We start from the raw sequence: 21,033 nt of genomic DNA on the forward strand, positions 1-21,033 counted from the left end.
TTCTGAATTTCACATTGTCTTGTATACTTTCTATCTATCCTGGGACAGAGTTCCAAACTTTCAGTCAAAGAACACTGCTTAGACCAACAAATGTGGATTTAGAATTTGAGCAACGTGTATGACAACAGATATCTGTCATAGACTTTGTTTTTCTTATGAAATGATTGAACAATCATATATGAACAATAGAAGGATGAATGCAGAGGTATGAGTGGTTAACTAGGTTTGCTTTATTTACACTTTTGATGGCAGAATGGACTGTTTTTGTATAAATATTTACAAAAATTAAAATGATTGCTTCTTTGAATGATGTATTTATGTAAAGTATAGTTACTATGTGTACAAATTCTTAGTCTTTTTGTTTCTAATAAATTAATTTCATATTACACTTTGATCTGGGTTCTGTATTTGTTAATATGTTCACTTGCCCAATGTTTCATTAGTTACCTAAGTAATCTTTAATTTCAATTGTTGTTTATGCCCTGATTTAGGATCGTATCAAATAACAGGGGAACCCCTTTTTGTACAATAGACCACCAAATCCTACTTTTCTGAATGCAATGTGAAAAGGCAGGTGAGAAAACATTAAAACAGAAATAAGTGGAGACATAGTCAATGCTATTCCTTTATTTTCTCTGTCCCTGGTGTTTTTGCACTGTAGCAATTTTTATTCTCCCGGCTGGTATGGCTCTATTGAGTGAGCTACAATATAAAACCCTAATGAAAGATGGAGGCTTCTCATGTGATTCACCTGGAACGAATCGTACTTAAAATGCCTTGTCGTTCATCAGAACCTGTTCCATGATTAGGCAGCTGTAGCTAGACATCAATCTGACAGCAAAAGGCGAGGTACATTTTTTACGATTTTGGTAATTTAATTCCTCTGATATTACATTTTCAAGGGACATGCAGTGTCTGACTTCACTTAAAAAGATTTGCAGAAATGTCACAATGGGAACAAACTGATGTACTCTACATGTGGATGTTATCCCTGTGGTGAGATGCAATTTGGTAAATAAGTCCTGCTCACCTCCTGTATATTTTATTTATGGTTACAATCCTTCTTGGAAGAGCAGCTACTCTTTTTTGTTATTGGTGGAACAACTTTTATTGTGTTCTTATGAGGATGCCCCATGTACCTTCTGGATTTCTTTTTTTTACGTAGGTGGGGTGTTCTTCTCCATAACCCTGGGCCTTCCCTTTCGCCCTTTGTTTTTTTTTGTTCATGTACACGGTGCAGTCCATGCAGTGAAATGCACTGTGGCAGGAGGGTTGCATACCCTCAAAAAATCAACAATGCAGCCTTTGTGGGTCAGTCTTTGAAAGATTAACAATATTCTTTGGATTTGTGCCAGTTATAACAGCAACAAATGTAATTCCTTCGCCTGATGTTTAATGAGGCTGGTTGTTGCTCTGTCATTTCAGCCACTGGAGTTTGCTAAAAGGGAATACAAGTTGCATGCAGAGTTTAATTTGAGCCGGTGGTTGCAGGTGGGCCCCACCAGCTCTCCTTTTTGGTGACCGGCACTTACTTTTCCTTGTTAGAGTATGACTCAGAAGTGAGAGAAAAAACATAAGACGAGGAAAAGAAAGACTGAAAACTGTGACAAATAGAGAAAACAGGGATGGAAAAGAATCTGCAAAAGTGAATTTAATTGACAGGGAGTGTATGCTGGTGTAAGAAAGCGGTATGAGGTGGAATCAAGACTGCATAGCTTTGGTATTCAGCAATCCTTACAATAGTCAGCGCTAGCTGCGGGCTTCTGAGAAATCGCCACTTATTATTTTACAACGATTTATGATGCTAGTCGCCAGAAAAAAAATGTAAATTTGTAAGAGCGAGGAGTGGAACGGGCTGTTGACCAGCGGGTACTAATTTATTTTTTCTGATAATCTTTACTCAATACTTTGATAAATGACAAAGGCTAGCACTTTAAAAAGTTTATAAATATTGTTAAGAATGAGTGCAGTTGCTAACAAAATAAGTATGCTTTATTGATGTATTTATATCAAATAGGTTGACTAGCTATGTTTCACCCATTAATATGCTATCTGTAAGTGGTTAGGGCTGGCTTTAGCCACTATGGTACTGTACTATTTTAAGCATGTTCTGTTAATGTGTCTGGTGACTGTAGTAAATGGATTACTACCTACTTGAAGTATGCCTTGAGTAAGTCAAAAGAATTTCACGCCTGCTTACAGAACGTCCTTTTTGTACCAGGCCCAAGATGATTACATGCTGTGCTATACACTGATACAGTGCATCTCTGGAACAGCCTATGCACTTGTGGGCTGCACTTTTTGTTTAGTTCATTGATTTTAACCTCCTGGAGCCATATTAACAGAGTGCCCTGGGGGCGCAACAAGCTATTGCAACTGCTTTGCCCCGCCCGGGGCACTGTAGTATTACAGAAGGGCCACAGATGCTTTTGCGTCGCCTTCTGTCATACCGATAGCGCAAGATGAGGGAATCCCTTTGCCTTTGCGCTCGCACCGTATCACAGACTCGAGCACAGAGGCAAAGAATCTGTCAGGAGGCACACTGACAGTCAGTGCGCTCCCTGATAGCAGCCCTCTGCAGCAGGGCCGGACTGGCCGTAGCAGGCACCGGGCAATCCCCCGGTGTGCCGCATGGGTGGGAGCCGGTTTTGGGCCCTTGGGGGCCGTTTTTGTTACAGGGCTGTTTTTGCAGCATAGCTGCATAATCGGCCCTGTCACAAAATCGGCCGAAAACCGGCCCTGGCAAGGAGCTCGGCAGCACCCCCAAGCCCCGGGAGGCCGGCCGAGCACTTTTCCAGGGCTGGTTTTGGTTCCCAGTCCCGCCCTGCTCTGCAATGGTGAAGGGGGTCCCAGGGACCCCCCAGAAATCCCTTGCAGGCATGTGCAGTCACTCACTGCACTTGCCTGCCAAGGGATCTCTAACTCTAATGCCCCTTCAAAGTGCAGGGTTGCTGCCTACACTGTGAAACACGGAGCGCCTTCAAAGCAGCCGCTCCGTTTTTCACCTGAATGCACCACCCCCTGGACAGTGCACGTTCGCAGCTGCCATGGGGGCAGAGCATTCTCTATAATCCTGCAAATTGTCCTGGTTAGCGTTGGCCACACCGTTTGAAAGGTGCAACCAGCGCCAATCAGGAAAGTGGTCTCATAATGTAATATGGCCTATGGTTATCGTTTTGATGAAATTAAAAACAATAAAAATCATTTTTTATAGATCATCATACAGCAAGTTACTAATCCTAATTGTATGTTTAGGGGTAATGTAATGCTTTTTGGTGCTAGGTATCTGGATGACCGCAGCAGGCAGTGGGACCAAAGAAGCTACGGCATTTAATATGGGGGCATCTCTCCTCTTACAGACTCAAACCCTAATTTGCATGTAACCCAAAGCAGGCTCAAGAACTAAAAATATAATGGGCCAGATTTACTAACGGCTTGCTAAGCACTTGCGTGACACAAGTCGTAGCAAGGCAAGTCCTTTAGTGGGATTTACTATGACACTCAAAGACATCTTGGGTGGCTCTGCATGGTTTAGTAAATACACAGTAACGCAAGGCAGGGCATATCGCTTCCTTGCGTTACCTTGCAGCAGGGAGGCATTCCATGAGTGGAGTATGGACGTCCCCTGGCATCCACCCATGGTTTTCGACACGAGCACAGATTTACAAAGGTCTGTAAACCTGGGATTGCTTCAAAATGGTGCTCCTCCCCAAGCTAGGCGTAACAAGGAGAATAATCTTTATTTCTCCTCAGTACTTTGTCTTTGTATGTGTGCTTCAAAGAGGAAAATGACTTTCAGTATTGTTATGGTGCAAGAAGGTATCCTGCAGACAAAAATAGCTCTTCCTGTAATGCAGGACCCTTGCACCACTGCACGTGAAAAAATAGTAAACCTGCCCCAATGTGTTTGCTACTCCAGGGATCCAACCAAACTTCATTCCAACTGCAGCAGTAGAGCAAACAGACTTCACAATATTAGATGTTTAGGTTAGAGGTTTTTACTGAGGACATCTCAGACCAGTGACTTGGTCATGTGATGCTTTCATCACAACCAAGATGTTTACATTGGAGGCTTTTAGTGAGTACATCTCAGACAATATATTTTCAGGGGCAAATGCTTTACATAACATTAAAAGTAAGTGTATCTCCTAGGAAAATGGGATGGGTAAACGTATGAGTGAAATGTATGACTTTTAGGAGGCACTAGTTTGATATTTTGGAATCAATAAGATACATTTCTTCAACATGTTGGAGACCTGATGAAGTCTAAATGAAGAAGATGTTTGGGGGTCAGGTGATATACTTTTGAAGCTAAATTATGATGTGCTTGTTTGTGTTTAAAATAAAAAAAATGAGTCAGGGGTGGCTCCCTTCTTAGTGAGAATATGCAGTGTCATTTTTGATCCAACTGAGAAATGGTGTTGGAATGAGAAGACATTAGTGAAGCTAAAGTTAGTATTAGTCATTAATATGTTGCCAAAATCTCTCTTTTGTTGTATTTAGAGATCTCCTTTCCAGGATAAGTAATCTTGCTAAAACAGTTTACACCCCTTTGGTAAAAGTAGCAATTATGACAACGCTGTATGTTTTTGTTTCTGTTATAGGTTTTATTCAAAATGTTTCTTGGGACTGCAAACTTTGGTGAAGCAGCACACTTTTTTTCAACTTTGGGTTTCTTTAATTTAATTTTCATTTCCTGCACACCAATAATTCTGTATTTTACCAAAGTGGAGTACTGGTCTTCATTCTCAACACTGCCATGGGGCTACCTCTGTGGAATGGCTGGACTATGGTTAGGTATGTAGTGCAAGTTTTGATCTGATGTGTATTTGAAACTCGAGTAATCACCAAATAAGGTTGTTACACATTCTGTCAGATATATGTGTCACAAATTGTGTATGGAAATGTTAGTTTAAAATTTTCCCAATTTGTCCTTTGAGATTTTGTGACAGTTCCAACAAGATATGCAAAAGTAATTTTCTGACCAGGCTCTGAAAGTATTCGTCAAAGAGGGAATACCCCAATGGCCTCACGATAAACGCAGTTTGGGAAACAATTGTGATAAAGGTCAATGCATTCAGTGAGCTAACATTGATATGAAGTCAAGACTGCATGATCCATGAAAAAGAGAGCTTTAAAAATATCTGGCGACTAAGAGACATTCAATACAAACTGGGGGCCCTCCATGGAACTTTGAAATATCTAGAATTGAATTAGAGGTTCTTCAAACAATGGATCTGTTCAAGTCTGGAAGCAATTGTTGGCATAGACAGTGGCGTAACAAAAGGTGAAGGGGCCCCCCTGCAAGGTACACAGACGGGGCCCCCCCTCCGGATTTAATCCTGAGCTCCCACGTGGGCTGCGGTGGCCTGTGTTACGCCCCTGGGCATAGACTCTAGCCAGGAAGCCAGGCAGGATGCAGTTACGCACCTAGACAAGACATAATTGAACCTGCTTCACAGGAAGGAAGTTGCTATGCCTGTGAGTATTACCGATGGGATGGATAGAAGACACCTCTGTGAACACCATACAGTTTGTCACTGCGGATGCTAGATGAGATGCCTCAGGATGTCAATCCGGATGCTGTAAAAGCCACCTGATGAGATAATTGCCTTGATGAAAGTTCAGATGTGCATGGTAATGCCTGGCCTAGATTAAGTAAACAGTGCATTATAAACTCCAATAACTAATCTTACCTCACTTCTGCAGAGTTAAATATTGTCTCAGTAAATTCATGCACTGTATTCAGTAGTGTTGAACCTCATTGGTTTATTGTTATTCCTGTAGTAGTAGTTGTACACATAAGTGACAAGAGAGGGAAGGTCTGTAGTAGTAGTTGTAAACATAAGTCACAAGAGAGGGAAGGTCTAAGTTCACTCTACTCCTGCAGAAGAATGCATTCAGCACGATGCTTGAATCAGGCCAGCATAGAATTCCGCAACATTTGCGAGAAGTTTGAAAAATTACCGGTGGCCAAACTATCAGAGATCTTGTTTAGAAAGTACTGGATCATCCAAATGAAGGTATAGTACCACAGGAACTTCCAGATGGGGAATGATTGAAAGAACTGTTGAGGATGTAGTTGTCTAATTTAGTTTGGAAATGCAAGAGAAGTTGAACAGGTGAATATAAAGAACTATGGCAAGTGAATGTGTGCAGGGTTTCACGATAAAGTGTTTTCCAACATAGGAGCTCATTCTGAGTGCCCTAGATTTTCTCCTCTAACTCCAGTTCCATAGTTCCGATATCGAGGGTACCAATATCTCCAGGTGTATGGAGTTCTCAAAGATAAGAAGGAGAACACATTGGGCCTGATTAACAAAGGTATGTACTTGTAGTAAATTTATGGCTGCTGAGCCTCTGCACTTGGGGCAGAATCTCCACACTGAGAACTGCAATGTGGAGATTCCACCCCTAGTGGGGAGACTCTGCAGTCTCAACTTTACTACACGTTAAAACCTTTGTGAATTGGACCCTTAGTTTCTACTTAGAAATTAGGAAGTACTGGGTGAATCTGTAATACTATCCCTGATTCCTCTTGTAATTCCTCATTCTCCTCTAGAGATTCACTCAGATATGTCGACTGTTTTCACCAACCAGAGGCTCCAGGTGAACTTGATTTAGTCAATTTTCATTAACCTTAAATATTTTGCCTTAGATGGTATGTGAGAGGTAATATTATAAAGTGTTCCAGCTTTTGACATATAACTGACGGGACCTCGAAATCCATTACCGGCCCCATCAGAAACACATAATGGGGTCCTTCAGCAGACCTTTCATGTTGCATGAATGAGTGCATGTTGGGATAAGCATTGATTGCCTCACTGTATCGGCTGAAAACGTGCTCTACCAAAGCTGCCATCATGAAAGAGACAGAATCTGGAACAGCAGCTTCCGGTACTCAATAGAAGCAAGCATGGGGCCCCATTGATTAGTGCAACTGCAATTACACAACAGCAGAGAAATACAGATACCTTGAATATACTAAGCGGTTCTCCTGATGCCTCCTCATGCCTGCAGTCTGTACTTGCCTCTGCTAATGAGGTGGAAAGCAAATCTGCCTGTGATGGAGCAGTCCACAAATTAGCTCTTACCAGACTGGGAAGAGGTGGCGTTGTTCCTCTCCAGATATGTCATTTTGATGACATCTGTGTTTTCATGTTTACTCACCAGTCTCATTACTGTCTCATCTTTTGAGGATCTTCTCTCCCTAAATAGTTTTACTTACTTTTACATTTCTAATTACCACAGACTTATGCTGGATTATCAAGTGCTGACTAAATAAGGCGTTTTGTGATAATAGCACTCATGCTGTTCGTTAGAGGAGCAAATGTTTCTATTTTTCCGTATTCTTTGTTAGGAAGGCAGTTTTATAGTTTCACCTAACTGTTTCAATTAAAAAAATTAAATTCTTACATTATAGTATACAAAAGTGTACCTTTTAGTAATAAAACGGCATTTGTTGTTTCTAAAGATGCGTGAAAAATTATCTTTGCGATTAAAAAACAACCATAATACAGAGATACCTACCGCCCTTTCCGAAGAACAATTGCCAAAAATACAGAACTGTTGAGATATACTTGTTGCTATTACTTGTGTAAAAGATATTTTCAACTGGTTTCATTCTCAAACTCCATTTAAAGACTCTGGGGCATATTATCAAGCCCCAGCGATAATTATCGCTGAGCGCGCTTAGTGTGCTTTTAATTATCGACGGCTATCGCTGGAATATATCGCCAAGCTAGCGCTGTATTATCAACGCTTAGTGCTATGGCGATAAATATTCCAGCGATAGAGGGGTTTCCATGGAACATCGCTGGTTTTCCAGCGATGTTCCATGGAAAACGGCGATAAGCTTGATGATAGGGCCTGTGGCCTTAGCCCCACAATCCACCTCCCATGTTAGGTATGCCTTAGTCAGTAATTTAACAGTCTTTAAATTCCTGAGTTAAGGCAGAGTTAGCGCGATTGAAATTATTGCTACGCCTCGTTGTTAATATCGCGAAGCTGCCTTCGCGATATTTTCCCATGTTGTTTTCACAGCCACGCCTACTTTGCATCTCATTATCGATGCGAGGCAAGGCGTGTGAAAAATGTGAGCTAAGTCAAGGAAACATGCGCTAGTGTGTACTTGTAAATATTGCGATATAATTATCGCTGCTTTCGCCCGAAAAACGGACGCTAAAGCAGCGATAATTGTATCGCCGACCCTTGGTAATATGCCCCTCTACATTTAAAGAATCACCCTGCATTTGGATACAGTGTTAGGGAGCGTGCACCACCACGTGACATATCTTATCCAGGCTGTAGACAAGAGTCCACCTCTGACGTGTCAGAAGCAGGGCCTACTTTGAGGCACTTCAAGGGACAGATTTACAAAGTAGTCATGCAACGCAACACAGCAAGACAATTTGCTGTGCTGCATGAGAGAGCAGAAATATACCAGTTCTGTTAAAATATGACGCATTCCTGCTCTGGCTCACTGAGTGCTGCCTAGCCCCAACGCAGGCTCCCGTGCACAATGCTCCAAGGGTGCCTGTGTTACAGGCAGGATTGTTATTTTGCAGGAAAGGGACACCTGCCTGCACCTTCCTTCACAAAATCAATGTTTGAGGCAGTTTTCTCTTTCTACTTGCGTGCCAGAATGCAGCACATGCACAAAGAGGCAATAAGGAGGGGAAATAACAATATTTCTCCTCATTACGACTTGTTGGGAAGGTGCATCATTTTGTTGCATTCCCAGCATTACGTCTTTTTAAATCTGGGAGCACAATGCAACAATGTGTGCGACCTTGCCTATCTTGTTTTTTTTACTGAGTTTTATATAGCGCAAACTTGACCCGAAGGCATCAGAGCGCTTTACATGAGCACCAGTTGTGTTACATTCGGACACATTCATTTTTGTTAGGCAAGGGGAGATTAAGTGATTTGCCCAGAATCACAGGATGCTCAGCGTCATTGCCGAGACTCGAACCCAGTTACCCAGATTCGAGGTCGACCGCCCTAGCCGTTAGGCCAACTCCTCACCCCTGCGTTACTCAGGATTTACTGAGCCACGCAAGGCCACTTTGCATGGCTTAGTAAATAGCCTTCCATACAGCAAAGGCAACTCGAGGTCCTAGTAAATCTGTCCCCAAATGCCCACTGCTTTGAAAACTTATGTGTGCTGCATTATAGGTTGCATAGCCGGGAGCAGGTGGTGTAGGGAATAAGGTTTGCAGCCAAAGTCTGAGTAATTAGGCAGTGTCACTTACAAAAGGCAAATTTGTTATAGGAAATTAGAAACAAATTTCAACTCATTAAGCAACCAGTTCCTTCCTTATTCCAAGTTCTTCATGACTCCAGCAACACTGCTACTTTGTAGTAGAACACAAATTATTTATGTGTTGATGCTGGACTATTGGTGTTCTAATGAAGACTTCCGGCTTATGTTTTTAATAGCACCAACGGGTATTAGAGCGCTATACAACAGAACCGGACTCTGTTATACTACTTTTCCTTTTTAGGCACCTGACGATAATGTGGGTTGCACAGAAACACAAGCTGTTGAGCGGAGCTAGGATTCGAACCCGTTCCTCATTGTTCCAAGGTCGAGAGTTCTAGACAATAGGCCACATTGCCTCCACAGTCCATTTTTTGTGTGCATTGTTGTTGTACACATTTTTCCTATTTCGAAACACTGTACACATATGAGGTTATAAGAGGCAAACGTGTGTAGGCTGTAGCTCCCGCAGCCATGTGTATCCCGCAGAAGAATAAAATGCACTTCTTACAGTGGCGAGTTCAGCCAATTTGTATGGGAAGTAATGAACGTTGGAGCATACCTCAGCTTTGCATTCAAAGCGTCATATAGACTGACCTAGAAAGCGGGCTGTGAAACACCTGCAGTCATGGCAACAGATCCAGGAAGCGAGCTTGTGACAGCAAAATGAGGCACTGCCAAAAACGTCACTATGGTAGGAATTACAGTTCTTATAGTACTTGTTGGCTACAGATCACATATACATGTACTGACTACACGTATAGGATGGACCCTCCATCAAATCAATATGCCTTTAAATTATGGGGCAGATTCACAAGCCACTTGCGCCACTTTTGCGTCACTTTTCCCATGTTAAAAGTGACGCAAAAGTGGCGCAAGGGGCTTGTAAATAAGCCCCTAAGGTTTTTCAGATATTCCACAACAAGTCCCCCTGCATCCCATACAACCTGTAATTGCCTTCGCTACCTGGCCTGTCTATCCACCAATGAACTTGCACCTTTGCCTCTATTTGACCTCTACATTTGCTATACAACTTATGACTGAGTCACATTTCTGCTGCTCTTGCTGACAATTAGAAAATATGAAGAAAATTCCAAAATATTTTGGAATGAGTTTAAACTTGCCAAATATATAAAAATGAAAGTAAAATCAGCATCTTCTCCAAAGCTGCCAGTTGCATGCCTTGGGATGATATGAATAACTGCATGGTACTTGGGGAGTACCATCACTGCAAAAACACTGTTGATGATATGACTCATCAAAATAAGCGCGCATAACTTCAAAGCAGTGTCCGTGATGGAACACAATTTATTTGCACCGAACCAACCTTTTCCCACATAACCCATTACAAATCAAAACCACCAGCAAATATGGAATCTAGAGCAAAGACCAGACCACACATGATGATCACAGCACTGAGATGGTATGGGAGATACATTTTACAAAAGTGTACCATGTTTTAATTCTGAAAGGCATTTGGTATCTGTAATATTATTATATTTTGGTCCCATAGACCAAATACGGATTTGGCAAAATTGTGTTAACACAAAGCCAGATATAATCGCAAAAGCCATAGCCAGAAAGTGAGCTTTACATGTAGCAAAAGGGAAAGAAGTCTTGCACAACTCTAAAGAGAGCTCAGATGCTTAAGAAACACACTTACACAACCAGACCCACCACAGAAAATGAAGTCTCCAATGGAGCAACCCAAAAAGGTCACATCAACAACAAAAACCTGCTCCCAATCAACAGAGTGACCTTCACTCATGAACAATCTAAATCACATAACATATGTTTTACTAACTCGTATACCAAAAATCAACACCCATAAGCGATTTACATCGGAGAAGTGAGCCAGAGGATTATGTAAGAAGAAAAATATTTAATATGAGCAAAACACGTATGGGAAACAATACAAAGAACAGATCAGCATTGTAAACAAGGGAGAAAACACAAATCAAGGAAGCAGCACTGCCTTAAGTAGATTCACCTGCAAAACCACAACCAGCAGTGGTTCCTATTGTAGCCATGTCTCTAAGGTCTAAATTTCCTGGGCCCGATTGTCAGCTCTACTTTCGATGTGAGCAAACTGTTTCCTTAAGGGAATTGAGACCAATCTGTCACTGTTGGAACTGACACATTCTGGTTGGCTGAGGCCAGGCAGAACAAAGTACTCACACCGGGGTTGGGTGATTACACTCACTGTATAAACAGCGTTTACCCTTGGGTAGCTTGGCACAGAGCAGTCAGGTCTATCACAGAGGCAATGTGTAAGGCATTGGCACAGCATTCTCACACAACGAATACACTGAGCATCACAAAAGAGACTTCACGAGTGGTGCATGTAAATAAAGATGGTATTCAACACACAGTACCTAACACAGCATGAACATCAAGTATTTCTGGGCATTAATCCCATTCAGGAATATCACTAATGGTACTAGGCCCAACCATGTTAAAATGACATCAGTAATATGCACACTTGGGAAAGATCCTATTTTACCCCCAAGCACCCTTATGGAGTGTGAAACGTAAGAACAAGGCCCACCCTGGCAAATGTTATAATTCAATACCACACAGGTATAGGGTGCACTCCAGATCACAACGATATCAGAAATGTGTACACACAGATAATTACAACACTTTTAAACGACACAGTGGACCAAGGCAGCAAGGGTTAAAACCAATGTAAAATGTAGTATTTTTTGGCAGGGAATCAACGTGTAAAGCAACACCACCGTGCTGTGTAATTAATAACAGGCAGTCAGTCCCATGCACTCACTCAGCACCAACACACAGTGCAAAGGATATCAGGCAGGTCCGTATGGAGCACACTTGTGCGCACACACACAGACACACGCACACAGCACCGTAATGTGGTGCTACTGATATCCAGCAGGTCAGCTAATAATGCACATCCAGACCTCCTGACCCAACCCTTCTCCACCATTCAGCTAACCCTGACTACCCTTTACCCTGGGCTGGAGATAAAGAAAATGATACCCACCCTGATTCTAGGCCGATAGCACCCCAGTTCTAGGGAGCACAGGCGGGGACACGCAGTTTCTTGACCTGCTTCGGATCACTCTCAGAAGTGTTCCATAGCCTAGTCAATTACTGTCACCACCCAGGCCCAGTCCTAGCAATACTACCTGGCAACACAAAGTCATCAGGCGAGGCAAGGGCAGATGGTCTGCCACACTGAGGGCACAAAAGGAGCAATTCATGAATAGGGGAGGAAGCAGGGGAGGCACCCCGTCAAATGCATGCTGATCAAAGCAGCACCCAGGCAATCTGGGCACGACGGAACACAAATTCACCCCTCCGCACCTCCCTGGAAATGAGGCACAACGTCTGGTGCATGTTGATCTGAGTCACACCAGAAAATTCCAGTCATACACAACAAAGAGTTGCCAATTGCGTGCCTCCCTGGAAATGAGGCACAATGTGTGGTGCGCGTTCATATGGGGCACACCAGACAATTCCGGTCACACACAACAAAGAGCTGCAAATTCAGTACCTCCCTGAATATGAGGCACGACATCTGGTGCGCGTTGATACGGGTCGCACCAGACAATTCTGGTCAAATGCAACAAAGAGTTGAAAAGTCCCTACCTCCCTAGAAATGAGGCACAATGTATGGTGCATGTTGATAGGGTCGGTCCAGACAATTCTGGTCACTCACACAGGTGCAAGTTCAGCAGTGTGTATGAGGTAGAATGAGGCACTACTAGGGGTAGACCCACACCTCCAAAGGTCGCACCTGTGAATCGGATACCGCCTGCAATGAGCATGTAGTCGGCGTGTGGTGCACAAGGGAGATGTGGCTTGATTGATGAAGCGGGCCACGTGGGGTCCCACAACCAGTCAATCCACTCACTACCAACAAGTCACTTGTGTGTGTTGAAGCCCCAAGATGCAGGGGCCACACTTCTTAGATGCGGGCAGTACTTTTGGGGCTCCGCACAGGGCAGTCCGGTCTCCACGCACAATACTTAGTTCCATGCTCTCGCTGCGCTACCAGTTAGGTTCCAGCAGACAATGTAGGTACTTAAGACGGCACCGCTCTCCAAGTGTCAGAAGTGGATGTTCTGGGTCCCTCGCAGGAGGTCTTTGATGTCCCTGAGACCTCCACAAAAGAACATGGGGCAAGCCAACAAGCCCGTGTAGATTACACTTCACTGTGCCACACAGCAGCAGGTAGTCAGTCCAGGCCTGTCACAAATCATGAAGGGTGCGCTATCCCTTCCAATGGCAGTAATCCTCCTTGTGCACAACAGATTCCTCTGGAAGTGTGCCCCATGCAGTTCCAGGATTTCCGATCCCATGTCCCCACAAGTGTATCTCTACCCTGCTGAAGTATCGCACTAGTAGTTATACTGTAGTGTCCCTTTGAAGTTGGGGGTGGTTCAGAGGGTTGCCTTTTGAACCACAGATGTCTTCCCTACATTTCAGTCCTGTCTGCCCTGGGGCCGTGGAATGCAGATGTTAATCTTTAGTCAGGCCATGATCTGGCTTCCCAGAGGCCAAGTGTCAAAACCTCTTTCTCCAATCTATCCAGCCAGGCCCTCAAATGGCAGAGGCCTGTCATTCCAATTGCATACCCAAAGTTTATAGCTATCTCCCCAGCCTCCAGTGTGGACTGAAGTCAAATTAAAAGTCACCCAAAGAGTTTTAGAGCAGAGAAATGCCCACTTTCTAGATGTGACAAAAGTTAATACGCAGCCAGGGTGCACTCTGAGAATCTAATTTAAACAAGTCAATTCAATTAACACACTTAAAAAAAAAAAAAAATCATGTGTGCACTGGATGAGGGGCTCTGCGGGCCACCTAATTCAATATGACAAGAAATAAACCTGGCTCAGTATCAAGGCATATCCTGTGCACTACAACCATGTCACTATAAAGTGTACACAAATGTATCTACAGCAATTATTTATAATACAAAATATCTCATAAGTGAAGGGCGGTAAACCAAATGATTTAGAATGAATCCAAAATTGCAAAAAAAATTGCAAAACAAAATTGCAAAACACAAACAATTGCAGTCTGTTTTAATTCTTGACAATTGCAAATGAAAATTTAGTTTCAGTTTGAAGAACGATCAGCTTGTAGTCAGCATAAGAAATAAACGCTTCACAATCTTTCTAGGTGTGGCATTTCAAAGATATTAATGACGAATCCCTCTTTACCACAGGAGAGGGTTTGTCATTGTGATTCCAATGATAGGAAACATTATGAAGATGCTCCACTGTACTACTATTGCAGCTTGAAATAATTTCAATCATTTCCCCATGTTAACCTATGGTAAGAGCAAGCCTCATAGGTAGTGAAAACACACATGGGTATTCCTCACTACCTGGTCAGGGAATACACGTGTACCTGCCCTGTCTTTCACCTATCGCTTGCTTCACTACTTAAGACTTACCCCAGGAGTGCCATAGTAGTAGTGAAAGGTCCCCTCAGGATTGGCCAGAGGTTTAGAAAGTTCAACCTGAGCATAAGTGCAATTGTGCATACAGAGGCCTGCAATGGCAGGCTTGACACATGTTTAAAATCCTCATAGAAGCAAGTTCGCAAACAAAGGCCCGCAATGGCATGCTTGAGGCATGTTTAAAAACATCAGTTAAGCACCACTTCCTAAGGTGTTTAGGAAGGGCACACGCACGTTCACACTGCAGTTACAGTGGGAAAGTGTCAGAGCCCTAAGGACACTAAAAGAGAATCAGCAAAACCCATGAGAAAAAACAAATAGTTTAAGGAAACACTACTTCAAGCATGCCAGGTCTAACAGTCACACATCAGGCAGTTTCGGTGTAATTTTCTAGCATTGCCATGATTAGGGAGGTGTGTACGTTGGCCATAAAGACAACTCGGCATACCTTCTTTAAGAATGTGTTCCTTATGTGAACTCCAGAACTTGTGCTTCATTTGATCTTTCTGCGCCTTACGATCTCTGTTTCTAAGTCATGTTCAGTGTTGTGCTCTTTATAGCACTATCAGTTCTTCTCCCTTACAATTTCTTGCTATGAAGCAATAATTCAAATGAAATTGGATGTAAGGAGTGGGTGAATTATCTGAGAAACAGGTTCTCCTAATATCATTGAATTCCTTTAATCCACAATTACCTTCTATGCTATACTCAGCTTCTTCACCCTGTTATGGAAGTAGCATGTCTAGGAACAGTTCCAGAAGATCATGGGGAGAACTAAATATTTTCAGAGTTTGAGATGGAGAATAAGGGTTGATGGTTGGAGTTACTTGTCATCCTTTGGGGATCTTAAATTTTTGCTGCCCGTCCTCTGTCACCATAGTAGAGTATCTCATCTTCTGCCGTGCCAACAGGCTGGGAGGATGCCCGCCAAAAGATAAATAACTCTGTTGGTCATCTTTTTGGACCTAAAAATTTACATTTTATTATGCTAATAACAGTTGTACTCTATGTTTGTTATTGTTTGTTTAGTGATATAATCACTGCTCAATCGGTTCCTTGTATTGTGTGCACTGGTAATATTTGTTTCAGTCATTATGATGGTCAATTCCATTGCTTCAAGGGCGTTCATGGCACTTGAGATGGGAAATAACACCAAAGATGTTTTGTAAAATAGAAATAACTTCACAAAGTTGCTTCTGTCCTTACTTTTGTCCAGGATGATTGATCATAGCAGTTTCTTTCCTTGTTTTACTTTCCAGCCTTCAATGTATTGATAAATGTCGGCGTGATGCTTACCTATCCAATACTGATTTCGATCGGCACAGTTCTCAGTGTTCCTGGTAACGCAGGTAACTACTAAATAATTTTGAAAGCATGTCACAATATTTTTTTATCACTATCTTTTTCAGATAATGTCCTTGTACTGCTTACAATCAGTATCGTTAGTTGTTTTTCTTATAATAAATGTATTTTACTGTGTGCTTATCAAGAGAGGGTACTGAAATGTGCTTGGAATAATAGAGGTTTCTAGCCATTTATCAGACAATTAACGAAAGCCCAATTAACGGTAATATTGAGCATGGTCTGGATTTGCTCATAGAAGACAACATATGTCAGAATTTCAAAATGTTGGTCTGTCTTAAGTTCCTGAGCAGAGTTAAATTTTCCCTATATTTGCGAAATCATGAATGTATTTTCAAAAATCCAACCTCAGTTTCACTGTGTCTTTTTAAATGGTCTCCTATATTACAGGGACATGCCTTCATTTATTTAACTTCAATAGTGGGGGTGGGATGCACACCATTTCTTTCCTTCTTTTCAAATTTTGTCCTTATTCTCCTGATGTTGCGTGCTGACTGGTAAGGTGCCAGCCCATAAGGCACCATGCAAGAACAGTTACATAAGAAGGGACCTATCATAGGCCCCAAACCAGACGCACTGCTGACTTGCGCCACTTTAGCATTCATTATTCTTATTCTTTTTCCAGTATATTCGTTGTAATCCAATTGATTTTTAACCCATTCAGCTAGATATTGTATCTTCTCCACACGTGGAATCTTTGCAATTTTCCAAATTTCTAATGTCCAAAATGTGTCCATCCTGACCTCTTTAAGTGAACACGACTGAGGCAAAGGTTCATAAAAAGCAGTGTTTTATTCAGGAAATACCCAATGCATTTCGGGCTTCAAGCGCCCTTCGTCGGGGGTCACTATAAATAACAATAAGACAACAATCACTTTTAGTTTTCTTAGTTTAGACATATTATACTAAATAAATATATAATTTGTCAAAATTTCCACCATACGTGACATATAACTCGTATATCCCTTCATTAAGACATAACATGAATTGTAATGTGAATAATCACCCTCCTTCCACCGAACAGACCTATGTTTCCCTTAATGTTGCCTGCTGTACACTCCCCCTATCACCATTAAATGCTCTCCTCTCCCCTATTAGCCATCGTCTTATCATTATTCCAACATTGTCCTTCCTGCAGGTAGTTAAACAAAACAGTAGTAACATTTACTTTCGCTCACAGCGGTGAGCTCGCCTGGCCTATTTTTAGCATTCTTTCACGCAGGTAGTTAAACAAAATAGTAGTCACATTTACTTTCGCTCTTAGGAGTAAGCTCGCCTGGCCTATTTTTAGCATTCCTTACACCCTTTAGTGAACTCGCAAACCAAGCTCTTTTCTTGCTCCCTCGTCATTCCGTTCTATCTATATCCAAAACTATTCAATTATAGACTCGGTTTCGCCCACCATTTAAAGCAACGAAGGTGCCTACTAATGTGAAACAAGAAATTCCCAAAGTTATATTCACACGTTATCTTTTCAAACTACTGCGAGCCTTTAAACTGACAACTATCACTGCAAGCGCATGTATTCGCATACCTGCTGGGAGCATTTAAAATTAACCGTCCGTGTCATTGTTGCAGCCAGAAATGATTCGCTGCATTTCTCCTCCCTTATTAAACCAAATAATCCCGCCCTATTCTCTCCCTATTGGCCCATTCATACGATATTTTCCCGCCGTGAGTGATATTCACTTGTGCAAAACTCCATATCCCATCATGCAATGTAATATGTTGAGAAGAGCTCGAGCTCCCCATCCATAGCTATATACCAACAGACTGGTGATTCTCAAAAAGACCATTATCGTTATTTACGACATAGATGATTTAAAGTTCAATACACACAAAAATTCAACACCGACTTTGAAGAACCAGATCTTTCACCAAACGTGTAGATGATGTTGCAAATTCAACAATTTTTCTGTTTATCGAGCGGGTGCTATCCCCTACGGGCAATCTGTGAAACTTCAATAGTGGGGGTGGGATGCACACCATTTCTTTCCTTCTTTTCAAATTTTGTCCTTATTCTCCTGATGTTGCGTGCTGACTGGTAAGGTGCCAGCCCATAAGGCACCATGCAAGAACAGTTACATTATATACATATACATATACATTACATATACATATACATTACATATACATATACATTAATATATAATTTGACAAATTATATATTTATTTAGTATAATATGTCTAAACTAAGAAAACTAAAAGTGATTGTTGTCTTATTGTTATTTATAGTGACCCCCGACGAAGGGCGCTTGAAGCCCGAAATGCATTGGGTATTTCCTGAATAAAACACTGCTTTTTATGAACCTTTGCCTCAGTCGTGTTCACTTAAAGAGGTCCGGATGGACACATTTTGGACATTAGAAATTTGGAAAATTGCAAAGATTCCACGTGTGGAGAAGATACAATATCTAGCTGAATGGGTTAAAAATAAATTGGATTACAACGAATATACTGGAAAAAGAATAAGAATAATGAATGCCAAAGTGGCGCAAGTCAGCAGTTCATTTATTTAAGTCATTTTAAAACGATGAGATAACAGCAACATTTTACAGGAGTGCAATTGTCCGACGAGGTGGGTCCTTGCATTGTCTTCTGCAGAAGTGCACAACTTCCACTCATTGCACTCAGTGGTAGAAATATGAGGAAGGTACAGAGTGCTTTGTGGGCACAGACAGACCTCTTTAAATAAACTAAATCTTAATTTAGTTTCTGCCTCTTATCAGGCTTAGGGCTCCATGCCTTACTTTTCCCATAGCTTGTCTGGTTCAGCAGTGTTCAATTCCCAAATTCTAGGGGCTTGTGGCTGCTATGATCACGTAGCATGTTTACTTAGAAATACAAGACAGCTGTGGGCTACCACTTCCAGTGAATATGCTCTTTCTTCAACTTTTTCGTGCATTCCCACTGGGTGGGACTTACATCCCTCACCATTCTAATGGACAGTTACCCATGCTCAACATTATACCACAGAAGGTTTCGCGTCGCCAATGCACCATGCAAGGGGACACAAGGCGACGCAAAACCTAGAATGAGATTGACCAAGTCACACAAGGCCACATTGCATGGCCCTGAGTGACTTGGTAAATCTGGAGTAACGCAAGGCAGTGCAAGTCACTGCCCGAGGGAGGTGTTCCATGGGCGGTACATGGGTGTTCCCACGTATCCACCAATGGATTTTGGCGCATTCTCAGATTTACCATGAGTGGTAGACCTGGGAATGCTTCAAACTGTCATGCCTTCCAAGGGGAGGCATAACGAGGAGAAATATTTTTATTTTTCCTTGTTTGTTTCTCTTTTTATATGTGCTGCATTCTGCAGCACACATAGAAAGAGGAAAAGGCCTCATAGGACTGTTTTATTGCAGGAAGGTATCCCTTCCTGCACATAAACAATCCTGCCTGCAACACAGGCACCTTTGCACCATGGTGCAAGGGTGCCTGCGTTGGCACTAGGCAGCCAAGAGTGGGCCAGAGCAAGGCAAAGGCAGGAATGCTCCATATCTTGAGAGATCTGGCCCATTCTTGGCCTTTCACGCAGCGCAGCAAGGCATGAGTAAATGGTAAATATGGCGCACAGGACAGATGCAATAGTAGGAGTGATGTGTAGTGTCTCAAATTCAAATACTCTAAGGATTGGACTTATTTGGGCTCAGGACAGCCTGGTCCTGAGACCTGAATTCGTTTTAAAGCCTTAGATTTTTGTGGCATTTGCTACATTTTGTGGATCCCATAGTGAGCCAGACCTACAGGAGATTCTGCCACCACCTATGCGCTGGTATAGTGACAGTGTGAGCTGGGAGAACTATGGAGTAATGTGGACTGAGACAGAACGGGATCCCATTGCTGTGTATATACCAGTCCACTACATAATCACAACTCCTACTACAAACACCATACAGCCTATGGAATCTAGAGCTAAAGGGCTCAAGAAAAGAAGGAATTTTATTCTCCTCCAATAACAATCTTTCCCTCAACCAACCAAGTGGATACACATGATACACACATGACCAGTCTAACCCAAAGTGAGCCACTACGTTTTGAAATGCACACTGATCTAAAGAGTACCACTAACAATACTGAGCATAAAGTGTCCTCGGTGGAGGGCATCCTGGAAAAGACAAAAACTTAGTTTACTCAAACTCTTACTGAATTGTCTACTTATCCTTCTACCCTTCCACTGCCTCCAAATTCTCTTTGACATGTACAATCAAATCTCTTATCAAATGTGCCATTCTTAAAGTCTGTTTGGTGTCATATTAATGTCCTTTTATCCATGATCTAATAATTCGCAGAAAATATGTCTTTCTCTACCTTGTGGTGCATGGCCTATCTCATACTACACACCACCTTTCCAACATATCACTCCTCCAGGAAACCTTCTCATGTATGTGGACAATCATAAAGGAACAGCTTGGGGATTCCCATTATTCATATATTTTTCCTCAATAGAGCTAACCAGATATTCAATATTAAATTCTAAAGCACTTTTCTTAAAAATGGTCCTGTCTCTGTCCACAAGCCCAAGAACTAAGGTTTGTTACTGTACGCCTTAAGCACTTCTTTCCTGATTTTCATGGATTATATGCCAGATCAGTCAATATATTTATTCTTTGGGAAATAAGCAGTTTTCTTTACTCAGTAAAATCCTACCTCACACACACATTCTGCAAAGTTACCTCAACATATGATCTCTCTAATCTAAATACCTCACCATCCACAGAGGAAATACATTTTCTTTGTGACATACTGTTTGGACACATCCTAATTTACTTTTTTGATTATTGTCCTGCTATTCTGTAGAGACCATTTTCTTACAGAATGTCACATCGCTTGACCAGAAGCAAACACCTCCCCAAACACCCCCACAAACTAAAACTCTAGTATACATTTTCCATCTCATAATTGAATACTATCTTACTGAACTTTTGGAATTGCATGACTTCCAAGAATCTACTGAAGGTCAGTGCTCA

At 42.0% G+C, this 21,033-nt stretch overlaps 1 protein-coding gene and 1 long non-coding RNA gene across 3 annotated transcripts in view; one reads left to right on the plus strand and one right to left on the minus strand.

The window, feature by feature from the left end:
- SLC35F4 (solute carrier family 35 member F4) overlaps positions 1-21,033 on the plus strand; it is a 527,883-nt gene that overhangs the window by 491,598 nt on the left and 15,252 nt on the right. For both annotated transcript variants that reach the window (XM_085626142.1, XM_085626141.1), the window contains 2 exons: positions 4,605-4,797; positions 15,956-16,045. In XM_085626142.1, the coding sequence (XP_085482268.1) occupies positions 4,605-4,797; positions 15,956-16,045 (283 nt within the window). The remainder of the gene's footprint in view (positions 1-4,604; positions 4,798-15,955; positions 16,046-21,033) is intronic.
- Positions 14,300-17,651, minus strand: LOC146798821 (uncharacterized). Its single transcript, XR_014968770.1, has 2 exons — positions 17,593-17,651; positions 14,300-16,905 (listed from the first exon to the last, which is right to left on the minus strand). It is a non-coding gene; the product is annotated as an uncharacterized LOC146798821 (long non-coding RNA).

The sequence above is a fragment of the Triturus cristatus genome, chromosome 9, assembly GCF_964204655.1.
Source record: "Triturus cristatus chromosome 9, aTriCri1.1, whole genome shotgun sequence".
NCBI lineage: Eukaryota > Metazoa > Chordata > Amphibia > Caudata > Salamandridae > Triturus > Triturus cristatus.